At 46.8% G+C, this 27,913-nt stretch overlaps 1 protein-coding gene across 2 annotated transcripts; it reads left to right on the top strand.

The window, feature by feature from the left end:
• Window positions 1-4,676: 4,676 nt before the first annotated feature.
• On the top strand, window positions 4,677-24,662 carry rad51d (RAD51 paralog D). 2 transcript variants are annotated; one of them, XM_048557564.2, is made up of 10 exons: window positions 4,677-4,894; window positions 6,229-6,290; window positions 7,448-7,566; window positions 12,506-12,587; window positions 14,195-14,329; window positions 14,554-14,649; window positions 14,833-14,923; window positions 17,812-17,882; window positions 19,791-19,958; window positions 20,986-24,662. In XM_048557564.2, exons 1-10 carry the CDS (start codon window positions 4,813-4,815, stop codon window positions 21,088-21,090), a joined length of 1,011 nt encoding a protein of 336 aa, XP_048413521.1. In that variant the 5' UTR covers window positions 4,677-4,812; the 3' UTR covers window positions 21,091-24,662. The 2 variants fall into 2 exon arrangements, with proteins under 2 accessions (XP_048413521.1, XP_048413522.1); XM_048557565.2 differs by lacking the exon at window positions 14,195-14,329.
• Window positions 24,663-27,913: the final 3,251 nt, after the last annotated feature.

The raw sequence follows: 27,913 nt of genomic DNA on the forward strand, positions 1-27,913 counted from the left end.
ATGATTCCACATCTCTTCACTCCTTGGGAATGCTAACTGCCAGTTCATGCTGGTTTACGGGTATCTTAGACCTGAAACCTGGTCCCCTTAGCAATGACATGGATGTTACCCAAACCCATTTCATATTGGCTGGTACAGTTCCCTACAACATATTCCTGTTTGAGTGCACTGGAAGATCCCAGCAAAAATTTTAAATTCCTTCCCTACCTTGTCTCCAGGAAGCAAATCTAGCACCTTTACTGGTATCTCTGTAACCCTCTGTACTTTTAACAATCTCTCTCTAAATATCACCATAACCTTCAGCGTTAATATCTGTATTATTCAGTAATAATATCTGTGCCCTATCTAATTAATATCATTATCATCACAATCATGAATAGCATTATCATCACCGCAACTCTGTGTTGTTAATATGACCATAAGATGTAGGAGCACAATAGGTCATTTGGCTCCTCATTGGTGCTCCTCCGATCAATGAGATCATGGCTAATCTGATAGTACACAAATCTACCTTTCTGCTTTATCCCATAATCTGTGCTTCCCTTAATTAGAAATCCATCAAACTCAATTGTGAATCGACAGAGCCCAACAGCCCCCTGCTGTAAGGAATTCCACAGAATCACCTCCCTCAGAGGCCAAAAAAATTCCTCCTCATCTCCATCTTAAATGGGTGACCTGTGCTCAGAGATTATGTCCTCTCCTCCTGGATTCTTCCACAAGGAGAAATAATCTTTCCGCTTCTACCCTGACATGTGCACAGAATCTTGTATATTTTAGCAAGATTGCTTCTCATTCTTCTATGTTCCAATGAGCACAGGCCCAACCTACTCAATTTCTCCTCATTAGAAAACCCTGCGATACTGTGATCAATCCAGTGAGCCTTCTCCGAACTGCTTCCAAAATAAGTATATCACAATAAATCTCTGTTATTAATATTTATGTCACTTAATATTCTTAGTATCTCACCAATCCCCAATCTTCCTTCTCAACTTAAAAATGGGGCTGAATCAATAAAGTCAAGGTTGACTTTCTTTGATCCTGGAAGGGATGGTTTTATTCAAAGCTTTCGATTTCATGGGGATAACCTTTATTTTAATTCTTTCATGGGAGTGGGGCTTGGGAAAACCGGCATTTGTTGCCCATTCTTAAAGAGAATCTTGAACTGTGTAGCAAGATAGGTCATTTCAGAAGGCAGTTAGCGGTTTAGCACATTGCTGTGGGACTGGGTTCACATTTTGGCTAGATAGGGTAAGCATGACAGATTTCCTTCCCTAAAGGACATTAGTGAGCCAGGCAGGTTTTTACAACAATTGATGATAGTTTCATGTCAAACATAGCTACAGAGAAACCAATTCTGCTGGCTGAAGAGTCTGGGACCCAGGGCGGGGTGGGGTGGGGAGGTTGTGGTGGGGTGGGGGTGCTTTTGGTCATGGTCTGTAAATTAAAGCCATAGCTTTCAATGAAAAAAAAATTAAATCCAGAAGGTGGTAGAGATCTGGAACTCTCTTTCACAAGTAGCATTTGATGCCAGGTCAATTGTTAATTTGAGATTGACAAATATTGTTTAAGCAAAAGCTGTTCATAGAAATGTGACAAAATAATTTATGGATTTCAGTAACACATGAACCAGATGGATTGAAGAGGCTCATCTTGTTCCTTAGTTCATTTCTGAGGAGGGAAGCACTGGACACAAAACAAAATTCTTGGAGACAACAATAGGAATTGTGGGAACACCCAGCGAGTCCAGAAGGGATTCTGGGATCAGGATATTAACAGGCAAAATAGTTCCAAGGATGATGTTCGATCCAGTGATGTCTTCCATCCACTGATATTCCAGGTCATACTAATTGCTGAGAGATGCAAACGAGATTGAGTTGATGAATGTAAAAGTATTCATCATAAAATATGCACAAGATGCATCTAAAAAGGAGCCGTATTGGGGGAGCTTTGGCAGCATCAGATAGTAGAGGTCGAAAGAATGCAACTTCAGCAACAATATGAATATGCTGCTGATGTTAACTGGGTTACCTAGAAACATGGAAAACAGGAGCAGGACCTATCAAGCCCATTCCACCATTTAACATGATCATGGCTGATCCATTAACACAATGCCATACTTCCCCATATCCTTTGATGCCTTTAGTGACTAGAAATCTATTCAATTCCTCAATGATGTGGCCACCGCATTCTTATATGGTAGATAATTCCACAGGTTCACCACCCTCTCGTTCTGAAAGGATCTGTCCTATATCTGGAAAGCCTCACCCAGACAGGAAGAACATCATCCCTGTATCCAGTCTGTCCAGCTCTTTCAAAGTTTTATATGTTTCAATGTGATCCAAGTCTCATCTTTCCAAACTCCAGTGAATACTGTCCCAATCAACCCAACCCCTTCTCATACAATAAACCTGCCATCCCAGGAATCAGTCTGAATTGGAAAATAGTTGCTAAGGTATCACAAGCAGGGTTTAAGATGCTTAGAATATAAGCAGGGGGTTCAGAAATGGTATAGTCAAGAAGGCCCATGTCTCTAACCAGAAGAAACACCACATTTAAATTAGTAGACTGGAAGATCTGATAAAAAAAAAATCCTTCTCATAGTATTAGACTGGATTGTTGTGGTGAGATTTTAATGCTGATACAGGAACCCCTAATAGCAATGCAAAAACAAAAGTTCCTGACCAAGAAGGAAAATAACGAATTAGTGTTTTTTACCCCTCAAAAACAGGAGCAGGGATGATACAGAAATTATGAGATTGGTTTTGGAAAGGTACAAGGGACAAAGGAGGCAAATCAATTTCCATAGCTTCAGTCAGAACTCTCCCCTTGGATAGAACAAATTGGGAAAACCATAAGTACATGGGAGGAACCAGGCACAAGGATGGGAGTGATCTTCAAACAAGTAAAAGTGGCACCATTTGAGCATTTGAGATAATGGGAACTGCAGATGCTGGAGATTCCAAGATAATAAAATGTGAGGCTGGACGAACACAGCAGGCCAAGCAGCATCTCAGGAGCACAAAAGCTGACGTTTCGGGCCTAGACCCTTCATCAGAGAGGGGGATGGGGGGAGGGAACTGGAATAAATAGGGAGAGAGGGGGAGGCGGACCGAAGATGGAGAGTAAAGAAGATAGGTGGAGAGAGTGTAGGTGGGGAGGTAGGGAGGGGATAGGTCAGTCCAGGGAAGACGGACAGGTCAAGGAGGTGGGATGAGGTTAGTAGGTAGCGGGGGGTGCGGCTTGGGGTGGGAGGAAGGGATGGGTGAGAGGAAGAACCGGTTAGGGAGGCAGAGACAGGTTGGACTGGTTTTGGGATGCAGTGGGTGGGGGGGAAGAGCTGGGCTGGTTGTGTGGTGCAGTGGGGGGAGGGGACGAACTGGGCTGGTTGAGGGATGCAGTAGGGGAAGGGGAGATTTTGAAACTGGTGAAGTCCACATTGATACCATATGGCTGCAGGGTTCCCAGGCGGAATATGAGTTGCTGTTCCTGCAACCTTCGGGTGGCATCATTGTGGCAGTGCAGGAGGCCCATGATGGACATGTCATCAAGAGAATGGGAGGGGGAGTGGAAATGGTTTGCGACTGGGAGGTGCAGTTGTTTTTTGCGAACTGAGCGGAGGTGTTCTGCAAAGCGGTCCCCAAGCCTCCGCTTGGTTTCCCCAATGTAGAGGAAGCCGCACCGGGTACAGTGGATGCAGTATACCACATTGGCAGATGTGCAGGTGAACCTCTGCTTGATGTGGAATGTCATCTTGGGGCCTGGGATGGGGGTGAGGGAGGAGGTGTGGGGACAAGTGTAGCATTTCCTGCGGTTGCAGGAGAAGGTGCCGGGTGTGGTGGGTTTGGAGGGCAGTGTGGAGCGAACAAGGGAGTCACGGAGAGAGTGGTCTCTCCGGAAAGCAGACAGGGGAGGGGATGGAAAAATGTCTTGGGTGGTGGGGTCGGATTGTAAATGGCGGAAGTGTCGGAGGATAATTTACTTTCAGGTTTCATTTGAAGGCAATCTCATTTGTGATAAATATTAGAGAAAGAGGTGAAGGGTAACAGACCAAAGTTGAATATGCAGATAGAAGACTGTCACCAATGGAGGAAGGCCTGGAGGGGGTGTTGCTGAGGGAAGATGTGTGTGCAGCCTCATTCGCCACAGGGAATGGGGGCACATAGTTTGTTATGCCCCCGAGGGAAGTGGTGCTGCATAGTGAGATTGGCTTGGAGGGGTTGTGTGTGCTGCACAGTGTGATTTGCCCCCAGGAAGGGGATGCTGCACAGTGTGATTTGCCCCTATGGGGGTAGGGGAGCACACTGTATGATTTGTTGCAGGGAAGGGACATGCACTGTTGGATTTGCCCCTGTGGGGGCAGGGGAGCACACTGTATGATTTGTTGCAGGGAAGGGACCTGCACTGTTGGATTTGCCTCCAGGAAAGAGGTGCTGCATTATGTGATTTGCCCCCTCCCCCAGGAGGTGGCGGGGACCTGTGTTATTTGCCCCAGGGAGGGGGAGATGTTGCACAGTGTGATTTGTCCTGAGCTCTGCACTTGCTGCGATTGGCTTTGGCTACGGTTGTTGTCAATTTCCATTGTGCTCGGTTTTGTGAGGCGAGATGTGATGATTATTTACGGTAGATGATTTGTTTCAGCAGGCCGGTCTATGCGAGGACTTACGGGATCGGTTCATTTTAACGATGACATCACTCGGTGAATAAACTCGACTGTGTCAATTTCTGGCGGGAAAATGTAGCGAGAGCGGGAGTTACATTGAACCGGGAGGAGCTGAGTGCGACTGCCTTAACAGGTCTATCCCTTACCCCAGCATGGTCCTCCTTCGGGAGGGGATCTGTCCTGGAGCCACCGCCCAACTCATCCAGGCTTTGAGAGATCAGAATATACTAACAGGTAGGGAGGCAGGGGAACCGTATGTGGTCACCCCTCACCCGCAAAGGAAGACTTACAAGAACTGCAGATGCCTGAGTCAGAGATAAGAGGGCTTCTCTGTTTATTTCCCAGCTCCCTCCCCGTTTCTGAACAAGGGTCCCGACCCGAAACGTCAGCTTTCCTGCTCCTCTGGTGTTGCCTGGCCTGCTGTGTTCCTCCAGCTCCACACTGTACTATCACTTACATTTACGTGCCGCTTTGCACAGCCTCGGGAAAACCCCGGTCGCTCACAGGCCTGTTGAAGTACAATCTATGTAAATGCTGCACAGTCTTCTCTTTTTTGATCGAAAGACTGCCACGCCTCAACCTGGATTGCTCCCCACGCAAGCTGAATCTCGCCAGGCTTTAGTTTGCTGCAATTCAATTGGTGACAATAAGGATTGGGCACACTCCAAAGTTGCTTCCCCACTCTGGCCCTGTTTCCTGTAAGTGTCAACAACCCAGAAGAAACCGTTCTCTTTTTCACCACTTTGTTGGAGACGAGAAAGGGCTGGCTGCTTGATATGAGGCGGTGTGGGTGATTGAAGATTGAACTAAAATTTTAGCAATAAGCCTGAACAGAGTTGGCAGACCACCTCTCTGAAAAATGCAGTAATATTTATCTGCTACTGACTTCCAATTGCTGAGTATCGTAGGGTGATATTCTCTTTAAAGATATAGTATAAACGCGAGCAGTGTTTACCCCGTAACATGATTTCCAATCCAGCTCTGGTTCAATGGTGTAAAAAGTCGACCACCCCTCATAGTTTCGAGGACCTGATTTTTTTTTTCTTCCTCCGTTCATTCACAGGATAAGGGTGTTTCTGGCTAGGCCAGTATTGATTGCTCAGAGGGCAGCTAAGTGTCAACCACACTGCTACGGGTCTGAAGCCACATGTAGACCAGAGCAGGACTGCAGATTACCGTCACTCAAGGACGTTAGCGAACCAGATGTGTTTTACAATTACCAGCGTTTACATGATCACCACTAAACTAGCTCTTAATTCTAGATTTATTTTAATGGATTGAAATTTCAATGTTGACCATCATACGATTTGAACCATGTCTCCAGAACTTTAGCCCAGCGACACCGAGTACTGCACTTGTCCTGTAGGTGAAAAGCTGTCTTGTATTTGGATGTATAGCATCACATGACCTCTGGTCCTCACCAGTGAGCAGTGCACTATCTGCCTCATGCTGACTGGGGGCAAGAATGGTGTGTTAACTTCATGAAGGTATCACACTGAGGCTGCTGAGCTTGGGATTAAGGACGTGATACTCTAATCGAATCTCATGCTCACTTTAATCTTTTTCAGTTGTGCAGTTGGCATCTGCAGATATTGAAGACCTGGCGCAGAAAAGCTCCATTTCCTATAAGGTAATGAGGGCACTGTTTCGAGTGTTGATACCAGGTCCTCAAAAGTCAGTCTAAAGCCACTCTGTTCAATATTCAACATCTTTGTGTGTTAAACCTTTGTAGTTTAGTGATAGTTACAAGGGATTGTCAGCTGGAGTTAATAAGTGCTGTACGAGACTTAGAGCAGGCTGATGTTTTAAGAGGTTTTCTGATTGTGAGGCATCTCTGACAAGGCCAGTATTTATTGCTGATCCTTAGTTTCCCTGAGTCAGTGCTTGTTAGAACTGAGTAGATTACTAGATCATTTCAGAGGGCACTCTAGAGTCACCCATGTTGCTATGGGACAATAATCACATGCAGAGCAGGTTTTCCTCTCAAGGAAAGTACTGAGCTATCTCCTTCAAGGACTTTGTGTCACACAGTACTTTGTTTTACAATGCACATTGAGACAAACTTCGACTGTGCCTGGAGGGCCATCAACTCAGTGAAAGACACTCTCTGACCTGCTCAAAACTTGTTGGTCTTCCAGAACAAGGAGTTGATCCTGACTGAGTGTTGCAGACTGGCACATTCCAAGGCTTAGGGAGGCACTAAAGCTTGGGCCAGCTGCTGCTAAGGTATTGTGAAGAAAGATCACTGTCTGAGGCCCTTCTGATGTTATATAGGGATCTGTTCAGTTGTTGGATCTTCCCAGTGCTTGAAATATATGTTAATCTAGTCTTCTTCAATTAAGAGATGCCTTTGGTTTGTTTGGACAGAGTCAAATTCCAATGTTTGTTTCGTTGATATTCTTTTGTACAAGACTACACCGCGTTTGTTGTGTGTGTGTGTGTGTGTGTGTGTGTGTGTGTGTGTCTAAGTATAAGAACAGGATGTTTTTATCAATAAAGTATGTTTTTGAAGTAAAAAGAAAGAAGCACTTTGTTTAATAATGCTCCTGTGAAATGCCTTGAGACATTAAAGGCACAATATAAATATAAGTTGTTATTGTAGTCAATTTGGTTTTCAACAATCCGACAGCTTTGTCATTTGGAATTTTCCGAGTTTGTTTTAAACCGAAATCGAATTCTTGAACCGCCGAGATGGGGTTTGAATGAGGACGTTGTGTTGTGTGATCCTGGTGCTGTTCCTGAATATCTGCTCCCCATGTGTTTGCTGATATTCTTTGTCTCCCCCAGACACTGGTCGCTGTGAGGAGGGTACTGTTTGTCCAATACTCTCCATTCCCTTCCACTGGGACAGATTTCTATGAGGAGCTGCTGGCTTCCACGGCCATCCTGTCAACTGGAAACCAAAGGTGGGGTACTAGACTGGGTGGGTGCTGAAATGTTATTTCTCCTCGAGGGACAGACTAGAACGAGAGGATACAATTTAAAAATAGGTGCCTTCTGCTTAACGCGGACCTTGTGGAACTCAGCTCACCAGAGAGCAGCGGAAACGGGTCATTAGATATTTTTAATTGGAGGGAGGGAGGGAGGGATATTCTTGACAAATGAGGGCAGCAAAGTGTATTGTGGGTTCATCAGGAATGTGGAATTGAGGCAACAGTCCGATCAGCCACGATCTCATCATATAGCAGAGCATGACTGAAGGCCTGAACAGTCTACTCCCAATTCATATGTTCACATCTACATAGGTGATGTTATTTTGTTTCCAGCGGGGTATTTTACATGATGTAGTAATACCTTGCAATCTCTCATAACATCGGAGACTGGGTGCGGATATCGTGGCATTGAAGAATTCAACAGATATTTTACTACAGCCATCTGTTGTATATAATCATTGCTATCACAGGCACATATTTATAGCTGTTCAGTTAGAACAGATCAGCATGCTTTCAGTCCCAAAACGTTCACTTACCCTGTGAAAACCTCTTTTGGAAGAATGTTTCAGACATCTACCTTTTCTGTGAACAAAAGCCCCCTTCTGCGAACAAAAGCTAGTGCAGATGCAGCGGTGTGAATGGCCGCCTTCTGCTCTGTTTCATTCTGTGAAATCTTCCTATTTCATTCAAATTGCCTAGCTCCCAATTTAACAATATGTGCCCTCATTCTGAATTCAACCGCCAATGGGAACAGCTATCCTGCATAGATGTCCTGTAGAATCCTTAATTAGCAGTTAGGTGAGCATTCATGCTATAAACTCGGGGAAGCCAGGCCAGGTTTATGTAACCTGTGTTCATAATAATCCCTTAAACCCTGGAATCATTTGTGCCAATGTACAATAAACCCTAGACAACAAAGTGTGAAGCTGGACGAACACAGCAGGCCAAGCAGCATCTTGGGAGCACAAAAGCTGACGTTTCAGGCCTAGACCCTTCAACAGAGAGGGGGATGGGGAGAAGGTTCTGGAATAAATAGGGAGAGAGGGGGAGGCGGACCAAAGACTGAGAGAAAAGAAGATAGGTGGGGAGGTAGGGAGGGGATAGGTCAGTCCAGGGAAGACGGACAGGTCAAGGAGGTGGGATGAGGTTATTAGGTAGGAAATGGAGGTGCGGCTTGAGGTGGGAGGAAGGGATGGGTGACCCTTGTCTGCCTTCCGGAGAGACCACTCTCTCCGTGACTCCCTTGTTCGCTCCACACTGCCCTCCAACCCCACCACACCCGGCACCTTCCCCTGCAACCGGACGAAGTGCTACACTTGCCCCCACACCTCCTCCCTCACCCCCATCCCAGGCCCCAAGATGACATTCCACATCAAGCAGAGGTTCACCTGCACATCTGCCAATGTGACATACTGCATCCACTGTACCCGGTGTGGCTACCTGTACATTGAGGAAACCAAGCGGAGGCTTGGGGGCCACCTTGCAGAACACCTCCTCTCGGTTCGCAATAAACAACTGCACCTCCCAGTCGCGAACCATTTTAACTCCCCCTCCCATTCTTTAGACGACATGTCCATCATGGGCCTCCTGCAGTGCCACAATGATGCCACTCGAAGGTTGCAGGAACAGCAACTCATATTCTGCTTGGGAACCCTGCAGCCCAATGGTATCAATGTGGACTTCACCAGCTTCAAAATCTCCCCTTCCCCCACCGCATCCCAAAACCAGCCCAGTTCATCCCCTACCCCACTGCATCACACAACCAGCCCAGCTCATCCCCTCCCCCCACTGCATCCCAAAACCAGTCCAACCTGTCTCTGCCTCCCTAACCGGTTCTTCCTCTCACCCATCCCTTCCTCCCACTCAAGCCGCACCTCCATCTCCTACCTACTAACCTCATCCCACCTCCTTGACCTGTCTGTCTTCCCTGGACTGACCTACCCACTCCCTACCTCCCCACCTATACTGTCCTCTCCACCTATCTTCTTTTCTCTCCATCTTCGGTCCGCCTCCCCCTCTCTCCCTATTTATTCCAGAACCCTCACCCTATCCCCCTCTCTGATGAAGGGTCTAGGCCCAAAACGTCAGCTTTTGTGCTCCTGAGATGCTGCTGGGCCTGCTGTGTTCATCCAGCTTCACATTTTTTTGTCTTGGATTCTCCAGCATCTGCAGTTCCCATTATCTCTGCAGTAAACCCTATCCTGTTTTCTGCTAGTTTATAAGAATGAGCAATGGAGTTTGTCTTAGTAATGTCCAGGTACCCCTGGTCACTTTGCACAGATTTGTCACAAAATGTCAAAGTACAACTGGGCCTGTGAACAGTGTTGATCTGAGACTGGGAGGGACAGATGTAGAGTGTAAGGACCCAAAGTTATTGAGCGTTCTCTTCATTTGTTCCTAACCATCAATGTACCCTGCATTTCCGCAATCGCGGTGGACTCCCTCCCATAACAGTGTGTCTGCCTCACCTCGACAAATACATAATGGAATCAGGAGAAACCGCAATTTAATACCTGAGGAGTAACTTCCTTCTTCATGTTTCATTGTCTGTCTTTCAAGGTATAGCGCAGAGCTAAGCACCCACTCCTTCTGTGATTTTGAGTTTTGGGTTTGTTCTTTAACAATGGGATGAGAAATCTGGATGGTTTATGTCCATTTTGATGGGAGTTGAATAATTTCTTTCATCTTGTCAATCATGGTGACCTCTAAAAGCCAGGTTATAGGAACAGGGGGAAGTTATGAAGAACAGTGGGTCATTGTGCTGAATTTCTGGGCTTCACCTGCTTTGAGTATTGAGAGTCAGTTTGCTTCAGGCAGCTGGGGGAGTGCGAGAAGGGGCCTGGACACGGCAGGGTTGAGGAGGAGTCAGGGAGGGGAACGGTGCTGGATTTGGCAGGGTGAAGGGGTGTAGCGCTGGATTTGGCAGGGTGAAGGGGGTGGTGCTGGATTTGGCAGGGTGAAGGGGGTGGTGCTGGGTTTGGCAGGGTGAAAGGGGTGGCGGTGGATTTGCCAGGGGTGTCGCTGGGTTTGGCAGGGTGAAGGGGGTGGCGCTGGGTTTGGCAGGGTGAAGGGGGTGGTGCTGGGTTTGCCGGGGTGGCGCTGGACTTGGCAGGGTGAAGGGGGTGGCGCTGGACTTGGCAGGGTGAAGGGGGTGGTGCTGGCTTTGCCAGGGGTGGCGCTGGATTTGGCAGGGTGAAGGGGGTGGCGCTGGGTTTGCCAGGGGTGGCGCTGGATTTTTGGCAGGGTGAAGGGGGTGGCGCTGGGTTTGGCAGTGTGAAGGGGGTGGCGCTGGGTTTGCCAGGGTGAAGGGGGTGGCGCTGGGTTTGCCAGGGTGAAGGGGGTGGCGCTGGATTTGGCAGGGTGAAGGGGTGGCGCTGGATTTGGCAGGGTGAAGGGGGTGGTGCTGGATTTGCCAGGGGTGGCGCTGGGTTTGGCAGGGTGAAGGGGGTGGTGCTGGGTTTGGCAGGGTGAAGGGGGTGGTGCTGGGTTTGCCAGGAGTGGCGCTGGGTTTGGCAGGGTGAAGGGGGTGGTGCTGGGGTTGGCAGGGTGAAGGGGGTGGTGCTGGGTTTGCCAGGAGTGGCGCTGGATTTGGCAGGGTGAAGGGGGTGGTGCTGGGTTTGCCAGGGGTGGCGCTGGATTTTTGGCAGGGTGAAGGGGGTGGCGCTGGGTTTGGCAGGGGTGGCGCTGGGTTTGCCAGGGTGAAGGGGGTGGCGCTGGATTTGGCAGGGTGAAGGGGTGGCGCTGGATTTGGCAGGGTGAAGGGGGTGGTGCTGGGTTTGGCAGGGTGAAGGGGGTGGTGCTGGGTTTGCCAGGGTGAAGGGGGTGGCACTGGATTTGGCAGGATGAAGGGGGTGGCGCTGGGTTTGCCAGGGGTGGCGCTGGATTGTTGGCAGGGTGAAGGGGGTGGCGCTGGGTTTGGCAGTGTGAAGGGGGTGGCGCTGGGTTTGCCAGGGGTGGCGCTGGGTTTGCCAGGGTGAAGGGGGTGGCGCTGGATTTGGCAGGGTGAAGGGGTGGTGCTGGGTTTGCCAGGGGTGGCGCTGGGTTTGGCAGGGTGAAGGGGGTGGTGCTGGGTTTGCCAGGGGTGGCGCTGGGTTTAGCAGGGTGAAGGGGGTGGCAGTGGATTTGGCAGGGTGAAGGGGGTGGTGCTGGATTTGGCAGGGGCAAGGGGGTGGTGCTGGATTTGGCTGCTACTGGTGTCTCCTTTTCTGACTCCATAGCAATACATTGCAAGCTATGGACTTTAGTAAATTTACTGAGCACCTCTAAGTCGAACAAGAGCTTTGCCTCCACCACATTGTATTTCTGTTACGTTAAGGAGTTTGAATTGATCTCCCTGTCACTCTGTTAGAATTACACAAGACACTAGTGTGAGCCCAGCTGAGGTATTGTTTCCAGTCCTAGTCAATGCAGCTGAGGACGTGAGGGAGCACTGAAGAGGTTTGCAAGAATGGCCCAGGCATGAGGAATTTTATTTTATGAAGATAGTTTTCTCTAATCAGAATTCAGAATCATGGAAGGCTGGGACTGAATAAGTAGGGAGAAGATGCTCCAATTCAGAAAAGGATCAAGAACGTGATGGTGCAGATTTCATTTGTTTTAATGAACAAAGCAAAAGTGATGCGATTAAAATGTTTTCATGCAATGAGTGGTTAAAGTCTGGAATGTGCTGTTTAAGAGTGTGGTGGGGACAGGTTCAGTGGAGACTTTCAGAAGTAAATGAGGAGATTATTTGAAAAGGCCGAATGCGCAGTGTTACAGGGAGAGGACAGGAAAGTGCCAATAAGTGAGGTGTTAGTTTGGAAAGCTGGCACAAACCTGATGGTTTGAATGGTCTCCTTCACTGTAAGACGGCTGTGAATCTGTCTGGTTGTGTTCGAGGCTGCTCTTGATCTGTTTTCTGTGCTGTCCGCAGCCTCGATACGTTGCTGGACTCAGGCCTTTACACTGGAGAGCTAATAGAGTTTGTTGGAGCACCAGGCAGCGGCAAGACACAGGTAAAGGCCATTTGATCTTTAACAGCAAACGTACTTTAAAATGTGGCTGTGCTTGCAGGGGAGCTGGTGCCCCTGAACCTCCACAGCCATTTGCAGCAAAAAAAAATCCACAGCCTGTGATGGCCACCAGTCCTGGGCTGACCCTGGCAATGTATGCCACACTAAGTGGGGACCCTGGCACAACGACATATTATTGTTTGGCAGCTGGAATTACCTTGTCTCCTAATAGTGTCTTAGTTTTTGCTGTTTTCTCCTGGAGAGCAAGGCAATGAGACAATAATGGCATGGACCAGGGTAGGCCTCAAATTGAGGCCCAGGGTGGTGTAGGCACTCTCAATTCATATGCCTTCCAAATAACTTTTTGATTCCATTTTTTTTTCAATACTACTCTGTACCTATAGTCTCAAATATGGAACCAAATATATCATGATATATGTGAGGGGCCTCTAGCTGGAGTAGAGCTGGGTGTAGATGGGAGTGAGAGTGATGAGAGAGGCCTGTCCATCTTCCCTGTTGCCCACTGTCAGGTGTTGTCCTGGCAACCAGCCTGTTCCCAAGGGGGAGGATTGCCTCAGCGGACTTCAGTGACCCTCACCCCCACCACCGTTGACCTTGAATGACGGCTCAGAGGCCCAGGCTGTGGGCTTCCCATCCAGACAAAATGCAGATTGCTGGGCTCTCGAATGGGGAGGGCCAATAAGAGATGCGAAAACAGTAGATTTCTGTGGCAGGAGAGTGATTGAGGGGGAACGCCCTCGAAATGTAGACGTCCTCTCTCCGCCTTCTTGGAAATTGAAGTAAAAAATACGGCCTTGGTAAGGGGTTTGCTGGAGATTCCACTCCCACCAACCCCACCCTGCTGACATGAGATCTGCCTGGAGATTTAGACTTTATCTCTGAGGACCACCTGGCCCTGGTTTGCCTATGACCAGCCGAACTGATGACCCTGCTGCCCCAGCTCCCTTGCTGTCTGAGCAGAGGGAGAGAATGGCCCAGGGTAGTGTGATGGAGCTGGGGAAACTGGTATTGCCTGTTGGCAGCATGAAGGTCTGCATCAGCTCGTACCAAGCCCACTCCAATGGAGGGTAAAAATCCCTCTCACTGGGCTCTTGAACCTAACCATTCCAAAATAATTCACAATTCCTGCCATCTTTTGATTGTGTGATGATTTTTCAGGCTATGTCATAAAATCTCTAGAGTGCAGCAAGAAGCTGTTCAGCCCATTGAGTCCAAACTGACCCACTGAAGAGACCTAGCCATCAGATGCAGTCCCCCACCCTATCCCCATAACCCCACACTTCCCGTGGCTAACCCACCGATCCTGCAAATCCCAAGATACTATGGGCAATTTAGCACAACCAGTCCACCTAAACTGCACATCTTTGGACTGTGGGAGGAAACCAAATCACCTGGAGGAAACTCTCGCAGACACGGGGAGAATGTGCAAACTCCACACAGACAGTTGCCTGAGGCTGGAATCGAACCCAGGTCCCTGTTGACTGTACTGGTGAACGGAGCTTACATCAGCGGACATTTGTGGGAGCTAGGTGTTAGGGACTGAGCTTGTGTTTCAGCAGCTTGACCTGTCGTGTAACTCGCTGTTAAAGGTGTGCCTCAGCTTGGCAGTCAACATAGCGTGTGAGCTGAAGCAGAGAGTGCGCTACATCGATTCAACAGGGGGACTGTGTGCCTCTCGGCTTCTGCATCTGATCCAAGAGCAGGTTAACAGCTTGGAAGGACAGGTAGGAGAACACTCTGTTCCTGCTCAGGTTTGAGCCTGCATTCCCTTCAAAAAAAAAGGTCTAATTAATTATGGTTAGAAAGTATCTCATTGTCTATGCACAATATTGGAGGCATGAAGGGTGCTATGTCAATGCAAAGCTTTTTGTTTTAACCCTCCCTTCTTTGTCACATTCTGTCTCTCGGCCCGTCTTGCTCTCCTCCTTCCCCCATCCCCGTTTCACAGAGCAAGGCACTCCAGCGGATTGAAGTGGCGCGTGTGTTTGAAGTGTACCATCTGTTAGATGCACTGCAGGACCTCAGGACCAGCTTCACAGGCCAGGTACAGACTGGAAAGGAGTTGGGGAAGCGGGGTAGTGGTGAGGGCTGGGGAAGGGAGGAGTGAGTAAGGATATCCACCGGTCACCTTTCCGATGCTCGTGTTCTCTCCACCACCCCCGTATCCAGTATCCCCTCTTCCTCTTCCCCACTCATTCCATGCTGCTAACTCCTATTGTTTCTGTAGGTGACCAGTGCTTGCAGCTCTGTGAAGGCTGTAGTGATTGATTCAGTCTCTGCTGTACTCTCCTCTCTCCTGGGAGGCCATCAGCTCGAAGGTGAGATGCTGCATGAAAGACTCCATTCAGCTGCAACGAGTTTAAACTCAGCAAGGGAGCTGTTAGACCAGATTAGTGCCTGCAGCTCACTCCCAACTCAGCTGCACCACCAGGAGGCAGGATCTACAAAGAGACCCAGCTCCTTGTGTAGCAGGACTGAAAGGGATTTCAGAATAGGTTGAACAGCATGCACCATTTCATGTACAAAAGATGAAAGAAGCATCAAGTTTGAGGTGTTTGGGATCATTAGAAGAGAGAGAACCATTACGGTGGCTCAGTGGCTAGCACTGTTGCCTCTCAGCGCCAGGGACCCAGGTTCAGTTCCACCCTTGGGTGACTGTCTATGTGGAGTTTGCACGTTCTCCCTGTGTCTGCGTGGGTTTCCTCTGGATCCGCCAGTTCACTCCCACAGTGCAGAGGTGTGCAGGTTAGGTGGATTGGCCGTGCTAAATTGCCTGTCGTGTCCAGGGATGTGCACGTGAGGTGGGTTAGCCATGGAAAATGCGGGGCTACAGGGATGGGGTAGGGGGATGGGTCTGGGTGGGATGCTCTTGGGTGGGTCAGTGTGGACTTGTTGGGCGGAACGGCCTGTTTCCATCCGGTAGGGATTCAATGATTATTGACAAGGTGTCAAAACCTCAAATTAGCGGGTGAGGTGAAGAGTCACTTTTACCTAGAAGGAAGTAGGAATCTAAAATGTTTTACATCAAAAGCTGCTGAGCTGACTTCATTGAAACGTCAAAACTGAGATTGATACATTTTTATTACCTACAAGTGTTCAGGGATATCAAAGTGGCAAGTAAATGGAATCGAGATACAAATCTACCAAGATCTAAATGAAGAATCAGCGAACAGGCTTGAGGGGCCGAATGGCCCGGTCCTGTTCCCAGGTATCTAGTGACCATGTTAGGTGCAGCATTGGTACGGGAGCAGATCAGCTCCTAATTCGTTCAGGTCGGGATGGTGAGCAGGACACACAATACAGGTCAGGAATATAATAGCATCCCCTCAAGCTGAGCAGCTGGAGTTCAATTCCCCCGCACGTGGGCAAAGAAGAGGAGCTGAGAGGGACAGTACAGCAGCTGGCAGTGTACAGGCAGTGAGCTGAGGGTAAGGGGGTCGCGGTAGGCCAGGAATGACCCGATGTAGCAGTACCATCACTAGGGCATCACCAAGAATCATAAATTAATTTCCAGGTTACTCTTGTGAGTGATGGCGCGGGAAGAGGCCATGGTCATGTTAATTGAGTTGTGCTTTTAATCATTTCTAAATGACAAGTGAATCACTGATGGGGCAGGTGTATAAGGCTAATTGACAGGGATGAATCACTCAATTGGATCGTGTGTCTCTTTCTGTGATCGGTGGGGGAGGTGATAAACTTCCTGATTGGTCTCCGAACCCGTTCAATGATGGGAATATGACTTCAGGTCACTTAATGCAATTAGAAATCCAAGGTTATTGGCAATATATAAAGTAGCCAGGATAATGGTTGTGCAGAACCTACACACATCCATCATTCCCTAAGTGGACAAATTGAAGGAAAGTAGGAGGAGATGGCAGCATAATGGTAAAGTCAGGAGTGATTCAGAGATGAAAGGGGACATGGGTTCAATTCCCACTGTGGCAGCTGGTGGAGTTTACATTCAAGTGATTGTAAACATATTTGGAATTTGAAAGTTTGTCATCGGTGATGATGACCACAAAATGATCACTGATTGTCCAAAGCCTGTCTGGCTCACTCATGTCCTGTAGGGAGGGCAATCTGCCATCTTTGCCTGGTCTGAACTACATGTGACTCACGGCCCACAGCCATTCAAAAACAAGCCATTCAAGAGATTAGGAATGTGCGACAAATGCAGGCCTTGCCAGTGACACTGGCATTCTGTAAAAGGAGAACGCTGCAGGGAATGGTTAGTAGATATCAAAGGTCCCAGCACAGGAGAAGCCAGAGGTTCAGTAAGATGGCCTAGTCCTGTGGCTATGACTTTTTTTTTCCTCCACTCCTGGGACATGGGCGTTACTGGCTGGCCAGCATTCATTGCCCATCCCAGCTGCCCTTGAATTACTAAACCATTTCAGAAGGTAGTTAAGAGTCAACCATATTGCTGTGTGCCCGGAGTCATTTGTAGGCCAGACCCGGTGAGGATGTGGATTTTCTTCCCTGAGGGGCATTAGTGAGGAAGACTGGTTTTTCCCAATGATCGACAATTGTTCCAGTTTTTTTAATATTGAATTCAAATTCTGACATTTGCTGTGGTGGGATTTGAACCCAGGTCCCCCGAACGTTAGCTGAATTTCTGGATTCATAATCCAGCGATACCACCACCAGGCCATTGCCTCTCCAAATATTAGATTAGCAATTTGAAGCTGGTGAGTTTGACTCCAGCTGTGACAAGTTGTAAATGTTGAAATCTAGTCATTCATGTCTGATACCAAGGAAATTACTTGTATAAATGGAATCTGGGTTAAAATCCATCAATGTCCTGTGGAGAAAAGAGCCTCAACTATAATGATTGGGCCCACCTTGGGATCCAAGAAGGGCTGAACTCTGTCTTCCTGGAGGCAGAGTCCCCATATCTCCCCCGGTCTCAGATTTGGCCGCGTGTCCAGTGGTCTGTTCCCATCTGCACTTAAATTAAACAATCTACATGTGAGCTAGCAGCAGTGGCCCAGTTTGAGATACTGCAACACTTGTGTTGTACAAAACTTCTTCCATCTGGGTTTTGGGGAGCAAGTTATTTTAGAGTTGGCCAGGTAAGGAGGTGTCATTTTGCAATGTGTATTCAGAGTCCCTCAGCATCTGTGTTGCTGTCTTTCTTTCTCAACACTGAAGGCATCTCTTCGATTTTGAACAATTAACTCTGTGTGTCTTTGTTTTTTTTCCGTAGGTATGTCTCTCATGATGCAACTTGCAAGGGAACTGAAGATGATGGCCAGGGAACTAAATGTTGCTGTAATAGTGAGTACTAGAACCTCAGACCTGTCAATGGCTTTTCAGATTGCAGCATAACAGGAGAAAAAGCCTAACACAAAGTTTTGATTGTCATAGTACAAGGATTTATCAGAATGAAACAATAGATGAGCAACTTACAGTTACTTGGAGCAGAGAAGGTTATGAGGCGATTTAATGGAGGTGATCAGAATTATGAATGGTTTTCTTGCAGTAAATGAAAAGGAACTGTTTTCATAGGCAGTTTGTTCAGGAACCAGAGGGTACAGATATAAGAACGAGAAGGATGAGAACCTATTTTATGTAGTCTGTCGGTGTGATCTTTGTCTGGGAGGATGATGTGAGCATATTTAACAGTAATTTCCAACTGGCTGATTACCTGTAAAAGAGAATTTTCAGGGCTAGGTGGAAAGAGCTGAGCACTGAGCTCAATTGGATTGCTCCTTCAGCGAGATTGCACTATCACATTGGGCTGAATGGCCTCAAGTGTTGTTTGGACAGACTGCTTAGCTAACATGCAGTGTAGGACGAGCAGAAATTTTCATTGGTTAAACGTTGGAATAACTGAAACGGCGGATTTTGGTCCCCACTTCAATCTCTGTTCCCTAGCAACTGACTCCATACCTCTCCCTAATAACTGCCTAGACAGAACCAGTCTGTCGTGACTTTGTGTCATGTTTGACCGTAAGATGCACATCCATCTCGATGTCAAATTCCATCTCAGTAACATTGCCTGGCTCCACTCCTTCCTCAGCTCATCGGCTGCTGAAGCCATCATTACCTCTAGACTTGACCATTCCCTGGCTCTTCAGGCCAGCTTTCCACATTCTAATTTTACTAAAATAAAGATGGATCAGGTTAGACAGCCCCTTGAAAGGGCCCTCTAAGGAAAAAAAAACTCCAAAATGTTTGACTGAAACCTATAAAGGAAACGTATTAAATGGTCCTCTCGAGGTGTGATGGAACATCCCATCTCCTGTGGTATCCACCGCTCCCTAAAGACCTTGCTCATGCTGGTGGACTCCGTACACTTCACCTCCATGGACACCGGGGTGTAGATGTTCCCACAGAAAAGGGGTTATGCAGCTGGGTGCTGAGACCCCCTCCATGGCTCACAACTGGCCTTTTTTTTTGTGATCGCTTTGTCCATTTCCCACATTCCACCCTCTAAATGGGACATTGTCCAAAACTCTGTCTGAACTCACACAGAGTTCGGGTTGTTTGTCAGTACCTATCTCGCTTACCCCCAGCTTTAGACTGCGATCAAGCAATGTGCATAGTTACAAAAAAAAATCTCAACCTTGTTTTTAAATCCCTCCCTGTCTCTCTAATCTCCTTTAGCTACATATCCCTCCTTATTAACGGCCTTCCTCAAATTCTTATACTGTGAACCTACTCTGCGCTTAAATATTCCACAGTTTGTAGCGGTGCCAAGACCATAAACTCTGGTCTTCCATCCCCTCCAGCTCACTTTCCTCCTCTGGGATTGTTCCTTCAAACCCACCTCTTTGTTTGGCCAATTGCCCGGATACATTTCGCTCAGTGTCCTACTTTGTTTCATAATGTTGCTGTGAAACACCTTGGGCTTTTTTTTATAATTAAACATTAAAGGCACATCCAAAATGTTGTTCCTTAATATTATGATTCCAATCCATTTCTTATCCAGTTGTGCATTTGTTCCTTTCCTGAAGGCGGAGCTCTGTGCTAAAATAGGTGGAAAGTGCCCTTCTTGTGGCACCTTTCCCAATCGTAGGACAAAGTGTTTTACAGTCAATTTTAAATTCTTTCAAAGTGTAATTACTTAGCGTAGGGAATGTGGCAACCGGTTTTCATACAGCGAGCTCTGTGAACAGCAAGGAGCTAATGACCTGGTTGCATTCACCGAGTTGTATTGACTTTCTCCCCCCACTTGCCCAGGTGACCAATAGTGTTGTCCAGGACCCTGGTGGCAGGGGTGTGAAGCCAGCTCTGGGGCGCTCGTGGAGTTACGTTCCCAATGTCCGTGTCCTGCTCCAGCGTGGGACAGGAGGGGATGGTCTGCAGCCAGCGAAGCGCACTGCAACTATCCTGAAGTCATCCCGGCAGGTAGGGGCTGCTAGAAATCCTTGGACGTGCAGGGGTGTGGGGTGATGGGTGGCATCCTGCCTCCTTTACCATCTGTGCACCAGCCCCTTGCAACATTGGCTCACAAGACACACATCATCAATTTTCCTTCTCTCTCTCTCTCTCTCTCTTCCTGTCCCATTATTATAAACAACGGTTATCCTGCCTGTTCCTTGTTCCTTTTGGTTTCTGCAACCCCACCAATGCAAATTGGCCAAGTTACTAATAACCACTGCTTCCAACTCTGCACTCCAGCCCCCAAACTCTTCCTGGCCTGTACTGTGGAGGTCTTTCCCATCAACTGAGGCATCGCAACTTAACGCTCCCTTGTTTCACTTTTGAAGTGTGAAGTCGAATTTCCCTTCAAATGTAGTTCTCTTCACTGAGACAGGAAGCATGTTCTTGGAGTTATCTGGTGTGCTTATGCCATCTTTTGCAGGACACAATTGTCCCACAGATGCTGTTGCGAGGCAGGGTCTCAAAATCAGTGATACAGACATTGGATTCTCCATTCCTGCTCTCTGGGGAAGCTCTGTACCCATACTGTACATTAGTAAGATCTCCTGTTCCAAACTGCAAAAACAGCGGCTGCTTTAATCCCTCCCACTTTCTAATTCATTGACCCTGGAGGTAGACTCTTATCACCTCACTATACATTGATATGGGTGAGGAGAACTAGCTTGGGAAGGATGATGGCATTGACACTACAGACTATCAGAAACAAAGAGGGAGTGGTTATTTCTGGTAGTGCATTTGAGATTGAGGGAAGTTGCTCTTGATAAGTACATGATTCAGGCACCTACCCAACCTCTGCACAGTCTTAAGCTGCCTCCATTCAGCATCTTCTGACTTGCCCTGTGGAGAGGAAGGTGTCTCTCAGCAGCATTGTTGTAAATGTTATTGGTGTGAGCCCGGTATCTCACTTCTCCATTATCAGTCCCGTCCATTCATGTTCTGTCTCCTAAACTGCTCAAACCCTGATCGTGTGTGTCTTTTCTTTTCCCCTCAGCCTACCAGAAGAAGCACAGAGTTTGACATCACTTCCTGTGGAACACTGACCAATCGAACTACTTCCTCCCAGCATTCTGCTGGTGACCTTGACAACACAGATTGAAGCTTGGCTGGGCCTTATGACAACGGAGAGCTGTGTGTCAGTGTTTTATTTTAAACTGCAGTGGGTCTATTTGGTGGTGGTGATGAAGATGGGACCTTTGTGTCTGGCCACCTTTTGGGAGCAGTTGCGTGACGGCCTGTTGTCCTTGTACAAAGCCCATCCTTTATGTTGTGGCTGCAGCATTCGGGTCACCTCCCCCTCCTCCTAAGAAGTGAGTGGTCTGCAAAGAGGTAGCACGTTGGAGAGATCTTGGAAACCTCAAGCCAGTAGTGCATACGGGTGCCTGGCAGCACTGCATCAGACAGTTCGAGTTAGTTGCAGGAACTGTTTTCAGTGTACAATTGTAAAGACTTGGCTCTGGGTGAAGCTAGTGGCTGTAGACTTGGTGAGACATTAAACAATGAATGGCCAAATGTCTTTATACATCAACAACCAACAACTTGCATCGCAGTGTGAGGTTACATTTTTAAATCTTTTCCCTATAATCTTACCCTCGGGAATTGATGGGCAGTCTCATCCTGGCACACTTTTTCTGGATAAATAAAACCCTTGTGCACTAAAAGGTGCTGTTTGACATTCAGTACCTGGCAGGTCCTTCTGTGCGCTCTGACTTTTTAACCTTGGGAATGGGTGGCCTGGAACGCTGAAGAGACAAACTGTTTTGTAGCTGGAGCTAGTAAATAGTCATACAGCTATGGAAACAGACCCTTCAGTCCAACTAGTCCACGCTGACCATGTTCCCAAACTAAACTGCTCCCACCTCCCTGTGCTTGGCCCATAACCCTTGAAACCTTTCCTATTCATGTACTCATCCAAATGTCTTTAAACATTGTAACTTTACCAGCATCCGCCACTTCCTCTGGCAGTTCATTATGCACACAAACCACCCTTTGTGTGGAAAAAAATGCACCCCGTGTCCTCCTTAAGTCTCTCACCCTAAAAATATGCCCCCTAGTTCTGAACTCCCCCACTTCAGGGAAAATACCCTTATCATTCACCTTATCTATGCCCCTCATGATGTTATAAACGTCTATAAGGTCACCCTTCAACCTCCTGTGCTCCAGAGAAAAAAAATCCCAGCCATTTCAGTCTATTTTTATATCTCAAACCCTCCATCCCCAGCAACGTCCTGGTAAATCTTTTCTGAACCTTCTCCAGTTCAATGATTTCCTTCCTATAACAGAGTGATCAGAACTGCACACTGTGCTCCATAGGAGGCCTCCCTAATGGGCTATACAACTTCAACATGGCATCCCAACTCCTACACTCGAAGGTCTGAGCAATGAAGGCAAGTATGCTAAAAGCTTTCTCAACCAACTTGACTACCGATGATGCAAATTTCAAACAATTATGTACTAGGTGTCTCTGTTCTACAACACCATCCAGAACCCTATCTGTAAGTGTGTATGTCCTGCCCCTGTTTGTTTTACCAAAAAGCAATAACTCACATTTATCCAAATTCAACTCCATTTGCCACTCCTCAGCCCATAGACACAAATTGACTTCGATCTCTTTGTAATCCTTAGATAACCTTTTTCACTGCCCACTATGCCACCAATTTTGGTGTCATCCGTAAACTTACTAACCATGCCTCCTATATGCAAACCCAAATTGTTGCTGTAAGTGACAAATGAAAGTGGGACCTAGCTGTGATCCTTGTGGCATTGCACTGGTCACAAGCCTCCAGTCTGAAAAATAATCCTCCACCACCACCCTCTGTCTTCTGCTGACATTAAGCCAATTTTGTACCCAACTGGCAAGCTTTTCCTGAATCCTATGTGATCGAACTTTGCTAATTAGTCCATCATTGGGAACCTTCTCAAAGTAGTGTTGTCCCCTCCCTTTAGTATACATCAGAAACCTCCCACCCCTGTAAAGTTACAACCAGCACTGCCTTCATGAAATCCTGCAAATACTAGGTGTACCAGCGTGAGCATCTTCTCCCAGGTCAGTATAACCTCACAGAGGCATTGATCGCTCTTGACCAGCCGCGTTGGGTGGGCTGCAATGCCTGACCCAAACCTCTCAGCTCTGCAATGATAAGTGATCACTAGGAGGGCAGAAGAATTGCTACAAAGGCACCCTGAAAGCAGTTCCAAACAAAAGCAACAACAGCCCTGCTGGCAAGTGGGAATTGCTTGCCCTGGAATGCAAACTGGAGAAGAAGCATCCACTTCAGGTATCGCACTTGGAGGCCAAGCGCGAGCAGCGGAAAGAGTGGCTAGAATCCAGAATGTTCCAGCCTCATCAAACACAACCAGCCCCACGAATGGCCGAATCTGCAGTTCCAGCAATGGATTATTTAGCCGCCCCCCCCTCTCCCAGAGTAGAAGCAAGTCATCCTTGATCCCAAGGAACTGCCAAGAAAATATCTTTTGAGTACCCAATCTGGCCTAGAGGCCTTCGTTCGCGATAAATGCTTATTTACATCACCAGCTTTGAACTTGACCTACTATGTCTACTACAGAACCTTGATCATTAACCATGAGATACCTGCATTAGCTGTTCAGAGTGCAAAATGTTTCAAGTCTAACTGACCATGAAGAATTAACTTTAATGCTTTCGTTGCCATGTTGATAACCCACCATCTTGCCATCACAACCTATAGCTTTGCCAGGGCCTTTCCAATCGATCATTCTCTTAAAATATACTAAATTTCCTCAATATGTTTGAAAAATACACTTGACCTCATCCTCAAAGAGACGCTGAAGATTCATCTATCCATGACAATGTCAGTAAGAATGACTAATACGTAGTCCTCATAGAGATAGAGTCCCACACTGAGAGTGCCCACCATTGCGTTGTGTGACAGTAACTCTGCACTATATGGGACAGACTTCGAACAGATCAAGCGACGCAAGCTTGGCCATCCATGATGTGCTAAAGTACCGAATAGTACTAAAGTTCAGTGCTCTCGAACTTGCTGCAAAACTGGCATCAACCTGGCAATGTGGAAAATTGCCCAGGTATGTCTTGCCCACAAAAAAAAAGGCACATGTCCAACCTGGCCAATTATCTCCCTTGTCAGTCTACTCTCGGTCATCAGTAAAGTGATGGAAGTTGTCATCAACTGTGCTCTGAAGACATGCTTAGCTACAACCTGCTTACTAGTTCTGCCAGAGCCACTTGGCTCCTGATACCAATACAGCCTTGGTTCAAATGTGGGTAAAAGAGTTGAATTCCAGAAGTGAGATGAGAATGACAGCCCTTGACATAAGGCTGGGTTTGACTGTGGCATCAAAGCACGCTAGTAAAACAAATCAGGGAGATGGTCGTGGCTGCTGGAGGTCGGTCATCTCTGTTCCAGGACAGCTCTGCAGGAGCTCCACAACCATCTTCAGCTGCTTCACCAGTGATTTTCATATTATCAGAACAATATGATAATTAATAACGAACCATAACCAATGGCTGTGTTGCAATATGTTACATGCAATAAGTTGTATTCAGGAGGAGTATATTTCTTTAAGGCTATAAAGTCCAATTGCTAAATGAATATAACAATTTCATTTTCAATCTTGTGCCTGCTGCTGCTTCTGTGTAACTGAAGTGTAAATAAATCTGATTAGTTGTTAGCTGACTGTTGACTATGCTTTCCACATTCAGATAGTGAGAAAATCTGATATAAATCCCAACTTTTGGGAGTTGCCAGCAGGGTGGTTGTTTAATGTTGGGTACGGCAGTCCCTGTCCAAAGGGGTAACTGCTGCTAATGCCCCAGGTGTGGAGAGCAGTCTCTCGGTGTGAGGTTCATGCAGTGACCACAAGGTGGAGTCTTCTGACATCTTTTTAAAAACTAAAATGTAAAATCATTTTTTTAAAGAATGTAATTCCATGCGTAGGGCTAGAAGAGAATACTTCGGGTAAGTGATGGTTTTGGAGAGTTCACTTCTTGTGGTGAGCGTTTGCAATTCACTTTCATTTCAGGTTTCTAGTCGACCAAGGGCCCAATCTGAATGGCACAGACCTGGTCAGAGATTTACTGCCAGGTAGATGCAGTTATTGGCTGTGTGTTTCAACCTGAGGCACTTATCCTCTTTTTTTTATCAAAATAGGTCTCTCTGTGATTCACTCAGAGGCTCATTTTCCAACTTTGGGCCTAACATTTTAGGAAAGTCGGTCAAAATGACGGCGGTGTCTCTGGCACGCTTATCAGCTTCCATTTGCCCTTGATATTCCTGTAAATATACTAACTCATCACTATCAGTGTTGTAGAGTATTTCACAATTTATTCTTTTGTAAACAATGATTCTGTGCTTGAATACAGCATAAAGTTAACCATTGGCGAACTCTGCATACTCTTCTCTCGGCTGTGTCAGAGAGCCGAGTGTGCCAGCAAGCTGTGGGCCAGCATTTTCTCAGCAATAGTTTGCTACCTCCTCACTCCCAGTGATGGTGTTTTACACTATCGCAGATACAGAGCATAATAACGTAGTTGCTACACCAACCGAGTAGTAAAATGGTGTTCCAGCTAAAGCAGAGGATATGGGTTTAAGCTTCAATCCAGACCTCACCACCTGGGCTGACACTCTCATGCTGCACTGGCATATGTGCCACTTTTTGAGTTAAACCTCTGGCTGCAGTCAGACATAAAGTATTCCAATGGGACAACATGCATCCCCCAACTCTCAAGCAGGGATTATTTAATAATCTAATCTGTACAAGCAACTCGCCCTACATCACAACAGTGTCTGTATTACTTCAATGGCTGTAAAGTGCTTTATGATGTCCTGGATTAGTGTAAGATGGTACACAAACAGATACATTTCTTTCTTCCTTCCTTCCTTCCTGGTTAGAAACAACAGGGTAAGGATGACAATCGTTGGGTTGGGATTTTCCAATTCTGTGCGCTGCTCATTGGCTTGAATTCTTGTTTGCTTTAAAGGACCGAAATGAACAGGCAGGTGAGTGTAAAATTATAGCTCTACGTTGTTTGTTGCTGCTGCTGATAATTCAAACATCCACTTCCAAAACATGAAAGCAGGACTTGAACAATGTCCCTTCAAGTAGCACCATTGAATCTGATTTTTTCAAGTGTCTAACTTCTACTCAATGACTCTGTTCAGTATTTCCTAAACTGGATGAATGGACCCTGACACAGGGAGGTGCTGAGCTGTGATCCTGTAAGGAAAGCTTGCAACTCCAAACAGTGGGTTCTTGACTAAACTGCCTGAAGTAAATGGACAAGAAAAGTCAAAGCAGAAAGCTTGAAGGCAGGACCTTGCATGCAGTTAGAGACTCCATAAATATTAATTGGTCTTTATTTCAGTTTTCCCATCCTCTTCCCCCATACTGATGGTGTGCTAACCTCCAGTGTTGGGTCAAGTCACGCATGACCCTCAGTCGTTTCACTTTTGACAGTGACAATCTGGAACAGTCCTGGAAGTAATGGAGATGCGGCAATTATTTTTCTCTCAAGTTCAGGAACTTTTGGGACTTCCTTCCTGAAAACATGATGGAAGCAGACTCCTTGAATATTTTTAAGGCAGAGATAGATCAATCCTTGTTAAGTAAGGGCATAAATGGGAATTTGACGTTCCAGTCAGATCAGCTGATTGTGATCAATGGTGGAGTTAGGCTCAAGGGGGCCCAGAAGAAATTGATTAACCTTGCCTTGCAATGGAGTGAACGACGTGCCCCTGAGAAATATCTGCCTACCTGCAGATCCACTTAATAAAGGGGCACTTTAAGCAGCTAACATTAAGATTGCCCCGACCTTGTACAGATCCACAGATTTGGCCAGATATCCTAGATAACAAAGTGTGAAGCTGGATGAACACAGCAGGCCAAGCAGCATCTCAGGAGCACAAAAACTGACGTTTCGGGCCTAGACCCTTTATCAGATGAAGCGTCTAGGCCCGAAACGTCAGTTTTTGTGCTCCTGAGATGCTGCTTGGCCTGCTGTGTTCATCCAGCTCCACACTTTGTTATCTTGGATTCTCCAGCATCTGCAGTTCCCATTATCTCTGGCCAGATATCCTGATAGGTTGTCAAAGTGAAACTATTATTACCTGCAGCAATGCTACCTGGGATTGCCTGATTCCTGCAGATTTGCCCCGGAATCTCCTAAAATCCGAGATTAATCTTCAATGCATATCTGCTACAAAAAAAGGGGGAATCTAACTATCATCAAAAGTTTCTTTACAAGAATCTTCGAACAGTTCCGTTCATTGGTTGTGAGAAATGTTTGAGGCATCTAACTGAATAAAGAAGAGTATTTTCTGGTGATTTGAGGCGGTGCTGCAGAATATGGGACAGAGTAGAAGATGAATGGCAGTGGATCCAAGTTGGATTTCTGATTAATTTTCCACCATAATTATGTCCAGAGTTTGCAACATTAAACCCCCATTGATTCCCATCTGTGCTAGAGTGCACGAAATTCAGATATTGCCTGTGATGCGTTTCTAACCAACAACCGTAGCTCAGGGAGCTGGTGCAGTAGACTTCCCCACAATACAATTCCTGAGCCTCTAGCATGAGTAGAATATGAGAAAATCTTCAACCATTTTGCCTGATATCTATCAGCGCAGCTGTAGTCCACCAGAAACTGAAAACTTTCAACATTCAGCAAATGAGCTTTAGATGACCCAAAGACCTTATTTCCCATCCAACTATCCACTCTTCGAAGAGCAAACTGAATGATCTCTCCTGTAGCAGCCTGGAGGTTGAATAAAGGATGTATTAGCTCCCAACATTCATTGTCCCATTCATAGTTTAGCAGCCTTCCTCCTGCCAACTGAAAAGAATATCTTTAAGCAGCTTTTCCCCAACAACATATAATAATTCAGAAAACCAAACACACCCCCCACCCCCTTGTAGAAAACTAC

Source organism: Stegostoma tigrinum, chromosome 27, assembly GCF_030684315.1.
Source record: "Stegostoma tigrinum isolate sSteTig4 chromosome 27, sSteTig4.hap1, whole genome shotgun sequence".
Lineage (NCBI taxonomy): Eukaryota > Metazoa > Chordata > Chondrichthyes > Orectolobiformes > Stegostomatidae > Stegostoma > Stegostoma tigrinum.

Bases quoted from the DNA above. Each gene is read 5' to 3' on its own strand.
- rad51d (XM_048557564.2), top strand. From the start codon at position 4,813: ATGGTCCTCCTTCGGGAGGGGATCTGTCCTGGAGCCACCGCCCAACTC. The intron at 12,588-14,194 runs GTAAAGGCCATT...TCGCTGTTAAAG, and splicing joins CAGGCAGCGGCAAGACACAG to GTGTGCCTCAGCTTGGCAGT. The intron at 14,924-17,811 runs GTGAGATGCTGC...TTTTTTCCGTAG, and splicing joins GGGAGGCCATCAGCTCGAAG to GTATGTCTCTCATGATGCAA.